This window comes from Tympanuchus pallidicinctus, unplaced genomic scaffold (assembly GCF_026119805.1).
Source record: "Tympanuchus pallidicinctus isolate F22 unplaced genomic scaffold, pur_lepc_1.0 scaffold3, whole genome shotgun sequence".
In the NCBI taxonomy this organism is placed as follows: Eukaryota; Metazoa; Chordata; class Aves; order Galliformes; family Phasianidae; genus Tympanuchus; species Tympanuchus pallidicinctus.
This window is the reverse complement of record NW_026294747.1, coordinates 6,105,653-6,118,788: the sequence shown is the minus strand read 5'-3', so window position 1 is coordinate 6,118,788 and position 13,136 is coordinate 6,105,653. Positions and strand designations below refer to the sequence as shown.

Genomic DNA, 13,136 nt, shown 5'->3' with positions numbered 1-13,136 from the left:
AGATATCAGTCTCTCTAGCGAAATGTTTTATTGGTGTTACCTCTACATCAGGATTGATACACAGTCCCAAACCATGCAGCATTGCAACTGTTGCCATTAACTTTATGTAGCCCATAATTGAAATGTTTACAAGACCTGTTTGCGTTGATCTAGGGCTACTTTGGGAATCAATGTGTTATGTTCAAATGGAACTCGAGACAGCAGCATCAGGCTTTCAAACCATGGCCCTGATTGGGAGGGAAGCTGGTCTTGCTGCGCATGAAGAGATTCTCCAAGAGCACTGTGTAGGTTAGGCAGTTTTTACTTTCATTTTGGAGATGAGATAGTGCACCTACCACTCTTAACCTCCATACATCCCCTCCAAGATCTGGAAGGAGGTTTATTCTGAATTCACAGTTCAGCACATGCCCATTGAGACAGCCCTGAGGAACAGACAGCAAGGCTGTGATTTGAGGTCCTTTCAGTGCACGCTAAATAGATTATTAAATTGCAGAAAGATGGTATTTACCAGACTGCATTCAATGAATGTGGAGTTAGAGCCATCTGTTTTATGTGCATGATATAATCTGGACTGAGCATACCTTCCTCACCCCAAGGTCTTAGGAAATGGCAGGGATGCTGAGTTTCCATTAGGTGAACCCTTGCTTCTGCACTGCTCCTCCCCTGACGCCTGAGTGCCTGGAGTCTGGGACAGAAAAGAATTACTCAAGGGGAAAAGTTTGCTGTCAGTCCGGTGTGAGATGATCCCCTCAGCAGGGCCTTGCTGAGGTGGAATGCAGAAATCTTCTTTGTTATTCCTTGTGGAGGCACCACACCAGCGTCTGGCCCACACCCGTCATGCTCACCACCCGGTAACCACAGGTCTCCAGCTTGTTAAGGACTATCCTTGGTGCATCATTCACATAGTACTCCCAGCTGCAAGTGGGAAAAAGAGGAAAGCAGGGATGAAAAAGGATACAAAAATTTCCTTGTGGAACTGGGTCTGCCTCGCTAATTAACTGGTACAAAACACTGCATGGGCACATCTGGCATATTGCCTGTGTGATGCAACACCTTGGTTAACCAGATGGGGAAGACCAAAATCCACAGCTTCCAAACCAAGGAGAAAGCTGCTCAGAATGGAATTTGATCTTAAATTGGAGTGTGGTTTGGGGACTGGTTATCCAAAGCCACATGCTGCTTACTTAGCTGAGCTTAAACCACAGCTACGGGAATCATATCTCAGAATTCATGGAAAAAGAGAATGGTCTCTGCAAAGCAGGGAAAAAATGTAGGACAGCAGATTTACAGTGTTGTAACAGCAAGATCTTTTTTTCTTTGTTGTTCCCGTGTTCCTGCAGCTTGCAGGCCTGGTAACTCCCTGTTATCAGACCCTGTTTGCTGTTGCTTTCAGCAGACCTCAATTTACATGGCTGGACTATTCTGGAAACTTTTTACAGAACAACTAATCTGTTTTAAAGGTGTAAAATACCAATGTTCTGCTTTGCTCTTACCATAAAGAATAGCACAACACAGGCATAAAACTATCTGAATTAGGTTAGGAAGTGGCAGAACTGAAATGGCAAGTCTGTCCTTTAATGCTGAATTTGGCAGCCTTTCTGTTCCTTTAACACAGTTGTTTGGGCTGCAGTATTTATTCAAGCAGATGGGATAAGTTTCATAATTGTGTAACTCTTAGATGACTCACCGTGCCTGATAAGCTGATAATGACGGGCTGCGGGATGGTTGATGATCTCGGTTGGGCATCCTAACAAAGACTACCCTGACTTTTGTGCTAATAATAAAAAAAGACCCAAAAGCATTTCCAAAGTTGCTAACATTGCAAAACGTTTATAGTGGTGAGCATTTTTAAAGCATAAAATGTCACTCAGATGTGAAGGTATTTTTCCAGCTTCTCAAGACAGAGTATGCAATAATTATAGATGTGATATAAAGATAATGTCTATTATTATAGTGACTTTGAACTTAATGCTTTCTCTAAGAGGCTTGCCACCTTCAGATTTGCATGTTGGAGATGGTAAATATTATTGCCATTATGCAGAGGAAGTAGCTGAGGCAGGGGTTGTTATTTGTAGGAACCTAAACTGGAGTGACTGAGCTGAAAGCAGAAGGCAAGCTAAGTGGCCTAGGGCCTTAAATACAACTCCACACTGAGCAAAACAAAACATCTTGCACGATGCTATTAAGTGTGCCACCCTCTTCACAAGCGAGCAGTCTGAATCAGGGTGGGGACATTTGTAAAGTCTTTCAGCCTGAAGCCAGTAGGGGACAGAGGTCAGCCTAGAGAGGAGAGGAATTCTTCACATGCCCATTGTAAGTACATGAGCCTTTGGCTCCCAGGTATGCCAAAGGTAGGTGAGTGAGCACATGCTGTGTGTGGGAGTGGGGCTACAGCAAGAGCATCCTAATGCAGTGACTTTTAGTCTGATTTTAGATGGTTTGCTATTTAAAAGTAGAAGCATTGATTGATAGCCTTTATTATGACAGGAGGTGGAGGGGACATTGTCCAGCATCTACTCAGAATCCCATTTTGCAGTAGCCCAGGGTTGGCTTTGCAACCCAAATGTCCAAGCGTTCTTCCCCTGCACATTAAATAAGGGATGGAGATAAGGGATGGAGGATGCGTGCTGGCAATTGATGGTGCTTAATGATGTGCCATTTGCACAGCTGCTTAACAGAATCCTTTATTAGAGGCAATTACGTGTTTTATGTATATTAAAATGCTACAACAGATCCATACTGCCTAGACTCTTTCAGGCTCCCTCAGAGCTCCTTAGGTCGTGTTTAAGGCTTTGGATCTCAAGACGCTGTGGAAAGGGTGAGATTTGTGTCATCATGTGGCAGTGGGACAGAAAACCCTGCTCGACCATGGTGCTCTCCTCCCCAGCAGGGTTTTTTGGCAGAAGGTGAATGGAACTTGCCTTGCTGGCATACCACTGTGCCTCTCAGGGTGTCAGTATTCCAGCCACATTGTTTCCTCCGCCCTGTGTTGCTCAAGAGCAAACAGGGAAGACATGCTTGAAAATGTCTATCAGGCCACAAGCAGGCACAAGTAAAAATAGAAGGATCCCCCAAGGAAGCAAAATCTGCCACTCTACTTCCTTATTACCCTGTAATGGCCTTAAAAGGACTTTCAGGCTAGACATTAGGAAAAATTTCTTCTCAGAAGAAGCGGGGATGTATTAAATGGGTTGCTCAGGGTAGCGGTGGAGTCACCATCTCTGGAAGTGTTCCAGAACCATGGAGATGTGGCACTGAAAGACGTGGTCAGTGGGCATGCTGGGGATGGTTTGGGGTTGGACTTCATCATCTCAGAGGTCGTTTCCAACCTTAATGATTCTGTAATTCTATGAACTCCTCCCTGGCTGCTTGAGCATGCAGCATGGAGGCATTCCACCTTCCTTCCATTTTTGTTCCACTCAAATCCTGGAGATTCACCCCTATCAGAGCCAGCAGAACTTCATCCTCCTTGAAGCCTCTCCTGGTTTTCTCCTCAGGTCTCTTCTCCCATTGCATAACTCCCAGGCTCAGCTCCAAAGGCAGCAGCACGAAGCTGGCACTGCTGCCAATTTCTGTGCCACCCACAGGCTTGGGAATAGCAGTGCAGAGACGGCTCTGCAAGCCCGTCTGAGCCCTGCTGATGGAAAGGAGTAATGGAAGAGGCCAAGTTCCTGCCCAAGCAGATGGCCCAAGTTTGCATTTGGAGAGTTTCTTGAAAATCAAGGTACTTCCATTTTTCCTGTTCTTTGAACTCCTAAGTTTTGTAAAGCAATGGAGGAGCTGGGTCTCGATGCCTGCCAGCCCAGTGCTGAGGACATGGGTCTTTCCAGCTCCACTGATGGAAGTCTGAATATGCTGGGACCAAGGAAACGCCTGGTTTTCCTCCCACTCCTCCTCTGCGCTGCCTCATGAGTGGGCAAGCATGAGCAGAAATCCAACTGCTGCCCTCTGCTTTAACTTGATTTGCATTTAGGTGTTTTGTTTTGCTGTGTGGTTTTTTTTTGTTTGTTTGTTTTTTTGTTTGTTTGTTTTTTGTTTTTTGTTTTGTTTTTTTGGTTGTTGTTGTTATTATTTTTGAATCTTAGAGAAAAACAAGAAGTCAAGATACCAAATGGGGGGAGGGGTTGGGATGTGTGCCAAGATGTAAAGAACAGGATGGCAGCATTTCTAAGCTGCACCCTTGATTTCAAACTCAGCATAGGCAGGTAGAGACACAGCATCAGATGTGTTGGAAATACACAGCCTAATGGGCTGGGAACACAAAGCAGCTCAAAGCCTGAAGACTCAGCAGCCCAAGGGAAGGCTTCAGGGAGGGATGCTGAGGGGAGAAAGGGAGAAAGCTCAATCTGGGATGGGTTAGAACAGGCTGTGGGAGAGTACCTAATGTGGATTGGCACTAAACCTGGCCAGAGCCAGGCTGAGAGGAGAAGGATGGGCACCATTTGCTTCTGAGCACCTTGGGGCTGGAAGTGATGCCAAAACAGAAAAGGTGTGTCACTGAGGATGGGATAAAGGCAGATTGTTATGCAAAAAAGTTTAAATGCCTGATGCATCTGTTTTATTTCAGCCTGGCTAGATAGCACCCAAAAGCATCCCAAGAATGCGAGATGTGAGGATAAGAAAGGGTTATGGTTAGAAAATAACAGAAAACTGCTTGAAATATTAGGAAAATATCCTTGGCTAAGCACTGACAGGTGGGGGCAAGGACAGGCACATGCCCCTCCAGCAGCAAACCAGTCCTGGGTTTAGAAGTAGGTGTGCCAGGGAGTGAAGCTTTAGGAAAAACAGGGAGGGGGGAGAGATTGAAACATTGCACTTACAAGTGGTTCCCGAGCATGTTCCTCTTTCTGGCCCCCAAGAACTGCATCAGGTTGGGATCCGAGTGCTCATCTCCCACCATGGTGGGGCCAACCTCCTGCAGAAAAGCAGCAATGCATGGTGAGCATGGTAGTACAATTAACTGGGAAGAGAAGAGTGTCCTGAGAAGAACGAGGTTTCTTCTGCCACCATTAATGGGATCAGCGTGAGTTCCTCAACTTGTAGAAGCCTGGATATGTCCCAGGACAAAGCTACCTGTGCGTCTCAGGTGAGGACTCTGGTGGCTTTGCTCTGGAGGGCCACCTGCTGGCTGAGCACACGGTGGCTGTGTGTCATTCAGTTTGTAGGACAGCTATGAGGTGGCACTCACAGCCTCGTTGCGACAAACCAGCAAACCTCAATGCTTGGCCATGAAATGATAGGACCACTTAGGTCTTCTCCTGGCAGAGGACAGCTTTGGGAAGGGCTCTACTAGCAAGAAAGAATTAAGGAATAATTAAGGTTGAGAAGACTCTGAGATTGTAGAGTTCAACCATCAACACATCACCGTGCCCAGTAGCCCATGTTCCCCAGAGCCACATTCATGTGAAAAGGAGATGCCGTGGGTTGGTTTGGACAGACTGGCACCTATGGGACAAGAAAGGACTGTCACATTGGAGCGACAGGAGGCAGTTGGAGTTGTGAGTCATCTTCCCAAGACAGCCATCAGAAAGACTTCCCACATGTCATACAGAGAGGACAGGGACATTTTCACAGCACGCTCCAAAAGTGTTATTTTCTGAGATATTCTGAGTCTGAATAACTTTCAGAACTAAGGAGCAGGGCACAGCAGACATGTATAGCTCCCATGAGACCTCTGTAATGACCACACTAGAGGTGCCAACAATCTTCATACTCCAATTTCTTACCCGTGCAAGCTCTTTTTTTGTGGCTCCTCATATTAAAATCAATTAAAAGCTCTTTTTTTTTTTCTAAAAAAAAAAAAAAAAAAAAAAAAAAAAAAAAAGCCTTTAATTGATTTTGATGTGAGGAGCCACTTTTCCCTTTTCATTCTCCTCCATTCTACACATGAAAAATTTGCAAGTCAAAAACTGTTGTGGAAAGCGTCCCCTATCCATTGGCATTGCCATCAACAAACTCACATTAATGATCATTTCATTTATAATATGCAAAGGGCTGGAGAGTCTGACAGCAGAGAAATTGTGTTTGGCTTGAAAAGCTGAAAAAATGTAGTTTGGGGAAGGCTGAAAAGCAGAGATGGAAGAGCCTTCCTGCAGCATCCATCCCCAACCCAGCAAGCTGTGTGTTAACTGTGAGTCTTTACCTGACCCCTGGGAAGCACTTATGCAGTGCCACTGAGCAAACATTTCGGTAAGCCACCAAAAGTAGCAAAGCCCATCACCTCCTGTTAGGTACCAGTACGAGCTGATTCCAGCTGTGGCTTGATGCCAGGGTTAAGGCTGTAAATGTTTGTTTTGTCCTGCTAAAGAACAGAGTTCCTGAAGACTGCAGGGAAAAGTATTTCAGTCCATTCCATTGCATGTATTTCCCTGAAATGCCTTAAAACATGACTACCCAATGCATTGTAGCTGTGGAAAGTCAAAGTGTTGTTTCTGCTTTGAACATTGAAAAGGGCAATTGATCTAAAGAATTAAGCTGTAACATATCCTTAGAAATAGTTAAATAGCTGATGTGGAAAGTAAGAACACCACATACATATTAGTAACATATTTTAGAAACATAGTTACTGAATTACCTAACAAATACTTTCTCACAAAGCTGCAATAGATTTTGAACATTCTAAACCATATGGGTATAGTATTCTGAGCTAGGAAACAGTGTAAGGTTGCTCATTAGACCAGCAGAAGCAAAATACATTTTACAAACTTTAAAGGAGTCGTGCCCTTTACACAAAGCAGAACTGTCCCATTTTGTGGGAATGTTAGGATGCCATAGGCAGGCTCCAAGATGCTCCCCTCTATCCGCCTTCCGAGCTTATCTCTATGCAAGGAGAAACGAATGACCAGAACAATGACCCAGTGTGAAGGGGCACAAATATTAGGGGGGTAATTAAACAATGGAGGCTATGCCTATGTTTAAGTTGTAAAACTGACATCCAAAAAGTTATAACGAAATGTTTGTTAAGAAAGCAATTGTTAGAAGTCAATTAATCAGTTAAGACATTTGTTTTTGGGCGGCAAAGATTTGTGTCTACTTGGTGTTTATACGATTAGTAAAGCATCGCAAAAGAGTGTGAACCTGCAGCACTCAGCCAATGAGGAACCAGGGGAGAAAGAGAGAAGCGGCAGGCAATAGGGGATAAAAGTTGTACCACTGTTTTCTCGGGGCTCTCCTGCTTGCAGGAGGCCCGCCATTGCAATTGCGAATAAAATCTGCTTTATCAGAGAAACGGTCCTAGAAAATTATTTGGATATTTCCAACATAGCTCAGTCCATAATTATTCAATCAACTTGTAATGATGCCAGATGCCATCACAAATGGAGGCATCTCCAGGGATGTGTCTGTAGGGCCAGGCTGGAAGGGGCAGCCTGGGAGGGTTACTAGCCCATGGCATGGGCTGGGGCTGGGGGGCTTTGAGGTCCCTTCCAACCCAACCATTCAATGGTTACATGATCTTTAAGGATTCTTTCAACCCAACCATTCTGTGATTCTATTATCTGTAAGGTCTCCTCCAACCCAACCATTGTATAGTTCTAGGATTTGGTGCCGCAGCATTCCAGAGCGTTTTCCTCAGTTCTCTGTTCACAGGGTCTGAGATGTAACTGTAACGAGGCATCTTTGCACCTCTCGTTAAACTCCTGCCAACTTGGTTTGCCATTTTCCTCATCGCACCTTCCTATTGCAAAACGGTGGTATTTGTACCTATAGCTCCCTTTGGGAAAAGAATAAACACGCCTAGATATCCTTCTGCTTTTGCAGATGTGCAGCTGCAGCTGGCTGCAAGAGCTGCTCTGAGGGCTGCAGATACCGCAATCACTAGCAAGCAGCATTTCCTTTGTGTTTTTCTATGACAAAGTGGCTTTGGGTGCTACACAATGATCCTGCTACCAATAACATCTTTCCCTTTTGCTGGGGCTGTGTTTTCCACGGGGGCTTTTCGGGGAAAAGGGAAAACCTGCAGTGAGGCCACATGGCTGGAAATTACTTTCCCTGACTTTCACAGGCTTCTGCAACAAGTTTCAAACGTGATGCTGTTGGGTATTTGTAGGAGGAACCGGGTAGCACTACAGGGACCCCACAGCACAGAAAGGATAGGACGAAGGGAGGAGGGCTTGTGCACAGCGCTTTTTGCTCAGCATAACTCTGGGGCACCGCACCCCACGGGGAGCCTCCTCCCCATCCCGCTGCTCGCGTCGCCCTTTGCCCTTCATGCAACCTCCGAGCCTTAAATACGACCCACAGCCCGAGCTCTAAATAGCTCCCCACAGCCCGGAAGGGTCCGGCGGCGGGGCGGACTCACCATGCGGATCTGTGTGCTGATGAGGAGGTACGGCATGATCCCACCGCTAGACCGCAGCCCCGGGGCAGTGCAGGGGGAGGCTGCATCCCCTCCCATCCCGCCCCCGCTCCGCCCAAGGGAGGCGGTGGCCGCGCTGCACCCTCCCGGGGGACTAGAGCGGGGGAGGGGAGAGAGGGAGGTGTGGAGCCGGCTTTGTGAAGGATCTTGGCTCTGTTGGGCCATAGAGGGATGGGGAATGGAAAGATGTGCAGGGAGACATGGGACAGAGAGAAAAGGGAAAGGGATGGAGAGACAAACGAGGGAGGTGATAGATAGGGATATAATGGACAACGAATGAAGGACAAGAAGATGATGGATAGGAAGGTGTTGGATAAGAAAATGATAGACAGGGAGACAAAGGACAGGGGATGAGGGGCAGAGAGATGAAGGACAAGGTGATAATGGAGACAAGGAACAGAAAGATGAGGAATAGGGAGATGATGGGCAGGGAGAGCAAAGGACACAGATAAGAGAAAGGGGGATGGTGGACCGAGAGGTGAAGGACAGAGAGATGAAGGATAGGGAGATGATGGACAGACAAAGAGCAGAGAGAAGATGGATAGGGAGATGAAAGACAGGAGATGATAGCTCAGGGGTGATGGAGCAGAAGACAATGGGCAGGGATGTGACGGAAGGAATATGATAAACAAGGAGATGAAGGACAGGAGAGGATGGCTTGGGGGTGATGAAGGAGGAGAAGATGGACAGAGATGTGACAGACAAGGATATGATGGACAAGTAGATGAAAGACAGGTAGATAAAGGCTGGGAGATGATAGCCTAAGAGGCACTGCGGCAGGAGACACTGAATAGTGAGAGAATGACCTGGGAAATGATGGATAAGAAGATGATGAACAGGGAGAAGGAGAGGGAGAAGAAGGACAGGAGAATGACGGATGGGAGATGAAGGATAGGAGATGATATCCCAAGAGGCAATGGACCAGGAGACATTGAATAATGAGACAATGATCTGGGAGATGATGAACAGGGAGATGATAGACAAGAAGATGATGGACAGTAGACAAAGGGTAGGGAGATGAAGGACAATGAGATGATGGACAGGAAGGTAAAGAATGGGAGATGACATGATATTCCAGGAGGCAGTGGATCAGGAGACATTGGACAGAGTGACAATAAACTGGGAGATGAGGGACGGGGAGACAAAGGACTGAAAGATGATAGATAGATGATGGACAGGGAGATGATGGGCAAGGTGAACCCTGGGCCCTGCAGCTTTTAAATGTGATGGTTTAAATCCCTTCAAAATGTGAGGGGAAAAAAGTTCCTCCCATGTTGATCAGCAACTGTTAGCATGACATAATTTATCCCTAATTTCTTATTGATCTTCAGAAGCAAGCAGCTCAGGGGGAAAGCAGAAGGCTGTTCCCAAGCAGCTGGGGCATGCTGTGTCCTTCCGGCCTGACCTGGGGCCCACTTCCCTGCAATGCCACAGTTACCGATTAACCCCAGTAGGGACTGAGCGGGAAAATCCACATTTCTACTCATTAGTCTAAAGAAAATGCTCCAAGACAGCCAGGTTTTGCTGTTATTCCTGTCATGTTCGTTAGTTTTGATTTGACAAAGCAAAACAACTAATATACATTGATGTTACCATCTTCCTAAAATGTGCTTGGGATATTTCACCCCTTGGGTTACGCATCCATTCATTTAGATCACCTTCCTAAGGTCTTCCTGAATTCCCTGGTGTGAAAACAACCCAAATGTTTATTCCTAAGATTTACTCCCTAATATAAATCTGTGTTATTTTCACTTTTTTTCTTTTGCCCCTATCACCCAGCAATTGATACAGAAGTACTTTCCCTGCTGGTTTCACCACATGTGTTTTTGCTTCCTATACCCAAATCCATCACCTTGTAACCTGGACCAGATGATCTCTGCTGTGAGAGCGTTCCCATCCCAAGGGAGCCCAGAGCTGAAATCCAGACCCTTGGATCTTTCATCACATTAAAGAAAAAAATATATATCCAGGGCTCTTGTAGAGTGGCAGGCTGCCCAGCGCTCACTCTCACTGCTCAGTTTGGCTCCTGCAAGGCTCTTTTTAAAGGGAGGAGAGGAAATAAAAGAGAGGAAAAAGAAAGCAGAGCCTGCACACGACATTTTGGTATCAGAGTTCCCATTGAAAAATCAAAACCTGGGAGACAGCCCAAGTGCTTTGAGCAGCAATGGCGTGAGAGCAAGCTATAAAACACAGTGCCATGTATCTCAGTGGTGCCATTCATCATCAAAAAGCAGTTATTGCCCCTTGGCATGGCTCTGAGATTTCTGCTTAAAGTTGGACATGGATAGCAAGAATTTGTGTGAAAGAAAGCAAAAGTCTTTTTGGCAAAATGTTACCTATGGTCATAAATCCCATATGCACAAGAGTGACACTAAAGAACATTGAAGAGCTCTGTTTTTCTCCTTCTGACAGCAGTGGCTTTTTCTAATTACCACTCTTCTTTCTGCAATACCAGTTGATACCAATCAAATTTCTTGCCTCAAATAATACTGATTAATGGCGTTTCCTAACAACTCAGTTCCCCTGAATTTAAGGGATGGTTCTGCTTCTGGAAGGAGAATAAACTTCTGATCAAGGAGAAATCCCAAAAATGTACCGTAAAGCTGATTGAATGATTGAATGGCATTGCTCACCCTGTGGGTTGCTGCTGAGAATCCCCACCCTTGGGTTGGAGTAACAGAATGTGTTTAATCGATCTTCTAGCTGGAAAATAATACACTGTGCAAGTCGTTGAAGTTGTTGCTACTTTCCCTTCAGCTGTTCTGAGAAAAGGCATTTCTAGTTGTAATCCTGGTGTATGTAACCAGACAGGGAACCGTTTCACCCACAGTTCACTCACTGACTGTGGAATGGGAAAATTCAAACCCCAAACCTTGAGATGATGATTCCACCATTCACGTTATCATTAATATCTCCCTTGTCTTACACAGAGCCCATTTCCACCTAACATACTGCAATCACAACCCAAGAGTGAGCAGCTTTTGGACTCGATGATCTTTAAGGTCTTTTCCAATGTGAGTGATTCTGTGATTCTATGATTCTCGCAACAAGACCTATGAATGGTCTGCTCTGTGAAATAACCATCATCTACTCCCACCATGGTACTCACCATCTTTCCTCGGTGCCATTTTTTGCTACTTTTGTCCTTTGCTCCTCAAAGCCGACCAGAAAAGTGTGAGAGTTGAGAAATGTACATGCCTCTGTCGCTCTCCCAGAGCCCTGTGCCATACTTCAGGGCATGTTCCGAACCCCAGAGCTCTCTGGCTCGTGGACTAAGTCATCTTCAAGCACCTCTGCAGGGAGGATGAGAGCCTGTGCTGCACTAAAAGGTTTGATATTCCAAGAACATTGTGCTTAATGCAAATATTGATGCATACAAAAGTGACTACATTTCTTTTTAATAGTGTCCCTAATTACTAAAGAAGTAATTCATCCACAGCATTGGATCCTTGCAATCTGCTGTTTTTGATCCTGCTACAGATGTTGTTCGTTTTATCCAGAGCCCTATCATGTTCCATAACTAACAGTGTGGTTTCACCAGTGATCTATAATTCATCCCCTCCCTCCAACCCCAGCAAAAAGATTTGTGCTGAAGATGCAGAGGGCATTATTACAGCAATCTCTTTATTTCTAAAGGTTGTAATGACAATAACAAAACTGTGGTGCAGTTCAGTGGCTTGTTTGCAAGGGCTGGCAGACTAAGAGATACTACTACGTGAGCAGCTGGAGCTGCTGTGGTGATAAACCCAGAGGGGCTTATGAAAACGAAGGGGAAAATGAGATCCAATGGAGATTTCACATCTTTACAATTCTCCACCAACACACAGTTGTTATCTGCTGCATTACAGGGGTTAAAGGGAAAGAGCAAAGCAGCTCAAGCAGAAACTATTATTTCTGGGAATTATTTCCTTCAAAAAGCTTGTTTTTATTACTTTTGTTAAGGTTCAATGCAAGACAGGCAGGCATAATACAGCTGCAGAATGATGTTTCTCTGATACCATCTTTAATATCTGCAGAACCACAGATTTGTGCTGCCTTGGGTTGTACCCAATAACCAGGCAAAGAAATTCAGCTTCCTGCCTCTATGCCCACAGCCAGAGAAGTGTTGCTGTGCTTGTCACCTGAAATGTCTGCATCAATTGGAAAGGATCGGGCAGGTTGGTGGCACCAGGATTTGTTGGGTGCAAGCTGCGGCTGCAGGGATTGTGTTGGAGGTGAAGTAGCTGTGAAGTAGCTGGAGGAACTGGGGTTGCGTTGTACACGTGCAGATCCAGATACACGTGTGGGTACAGATGTGGGTACAGCTTTACGCGTAGGCAGAAGTGCAGGTGTAGATACAGGAATAGGTGCCAGGGAAGCTACATGTAGAGTTACAGCTGGAGTGCACGAGTAGCCATAGCACCGCCCCGCCACCGCGGCTCCCGGTTCTCCGTCGCTAAGTGATGTAAGAGCACCACGTGACCACCTCAGTGACGTCATCCCCGCGCCGCTCGCGGTTCTCGGAGCTGCATGGCGCGCTCCGGGCCCAGCCGCCTGGCGCTGGGGCTGGCGTTGGGCGCGGCGGCGGCCGCGGGCCTGGGCCTCGGCCTGCTGTGGGCATTTCGGCGGCGGTGCGGCTGGCGGCGGGGCGGCGGCAGCGGCCGGGAGGCGGCCCGGAGGCGGCCCGGAGGCACGGCGGGACTCGGGGACGGCGGCGCGGAGGTCGTGGGGAGTTGGAGCCAGGGTAAGGCCCGGGGCCGGGGTAGGACCGCAGGGAGGGCCCTCTGATTCCTTCCCAGAG

General features: G+C 46.5%; 2 protein-coding genes across 2 annotated transcripts in view; one reads left to right on the top strand and one right to left on the bottom strand.

The window, feature by feature from the left end:
• Positions 1-11: 11 nt before the first annotated feature.
• GCHFR (GTP cyclohydrolase I feedback regulator) lies at positions 12-8,400 on the bottom strand. Its single transcript, XM_052695873.1, has 3 exons — positions 8,300-8,400; positions 4,821-4,915; positions 12-915 (listed from the first exon to the last, which is right to left on the bottom strand). The coding sequence occupies exons 1-3, from the start codon at positions 8,393-8,395 to the stop codon at positions 792-794; spliced, it is 315 nt and encodes a 104-aa protein (XP_052551833.1). The 5' UTR covers positions 8,396-8,400; the 3' UTR covers positions 12-791.
• A 4,450-nt stretch (positions 8,401-12,850) lies between these two features.
• Positions 12,851-13,136, top strand: part of RMDN3 (regulator of microtubule dynamics 3) — a 33,452-nt gene continuing 33,166 nt past the window's right edge. Inside the window, exon 1 of the mRNA XM_052695371.1 lies at positions 12,851-13,079. Within this exon, the coding sequence (XP_052551331.1) occupies positions 12,866-13,079 (214 nt within the window). The 5' untranslated portion in view covers positions 12,851-12,865. The remainder of the gene's footprint in view (positions 13,080-13,136) is intronic.

Excerpts from the sequence above, each read along its gene's own strand:
- GCHFR (XM_052695873.1), bottom strand. The coding sequence starts at position 8,395 with ATGGGAGGGGATGCAGCCTCCCCCTGCACTGCCCCGGGGCTGCGGTCT. Across the intron at positions 4,916-8,299 it reads TCAGCACACAGATCCGCATG|GAGGTTGGCCCCACCATGGT; the intron begins GTGAGTCCGCCC and ends GCTTTTCTGCAG. Across the intron at positions 916-4,820 it reads AACATGCTCGGGAACCACTT|CTGGGAGTACTATGTGAATG; the intron begins GTAAGTGCAATG and ends TCCCACTTGCAG.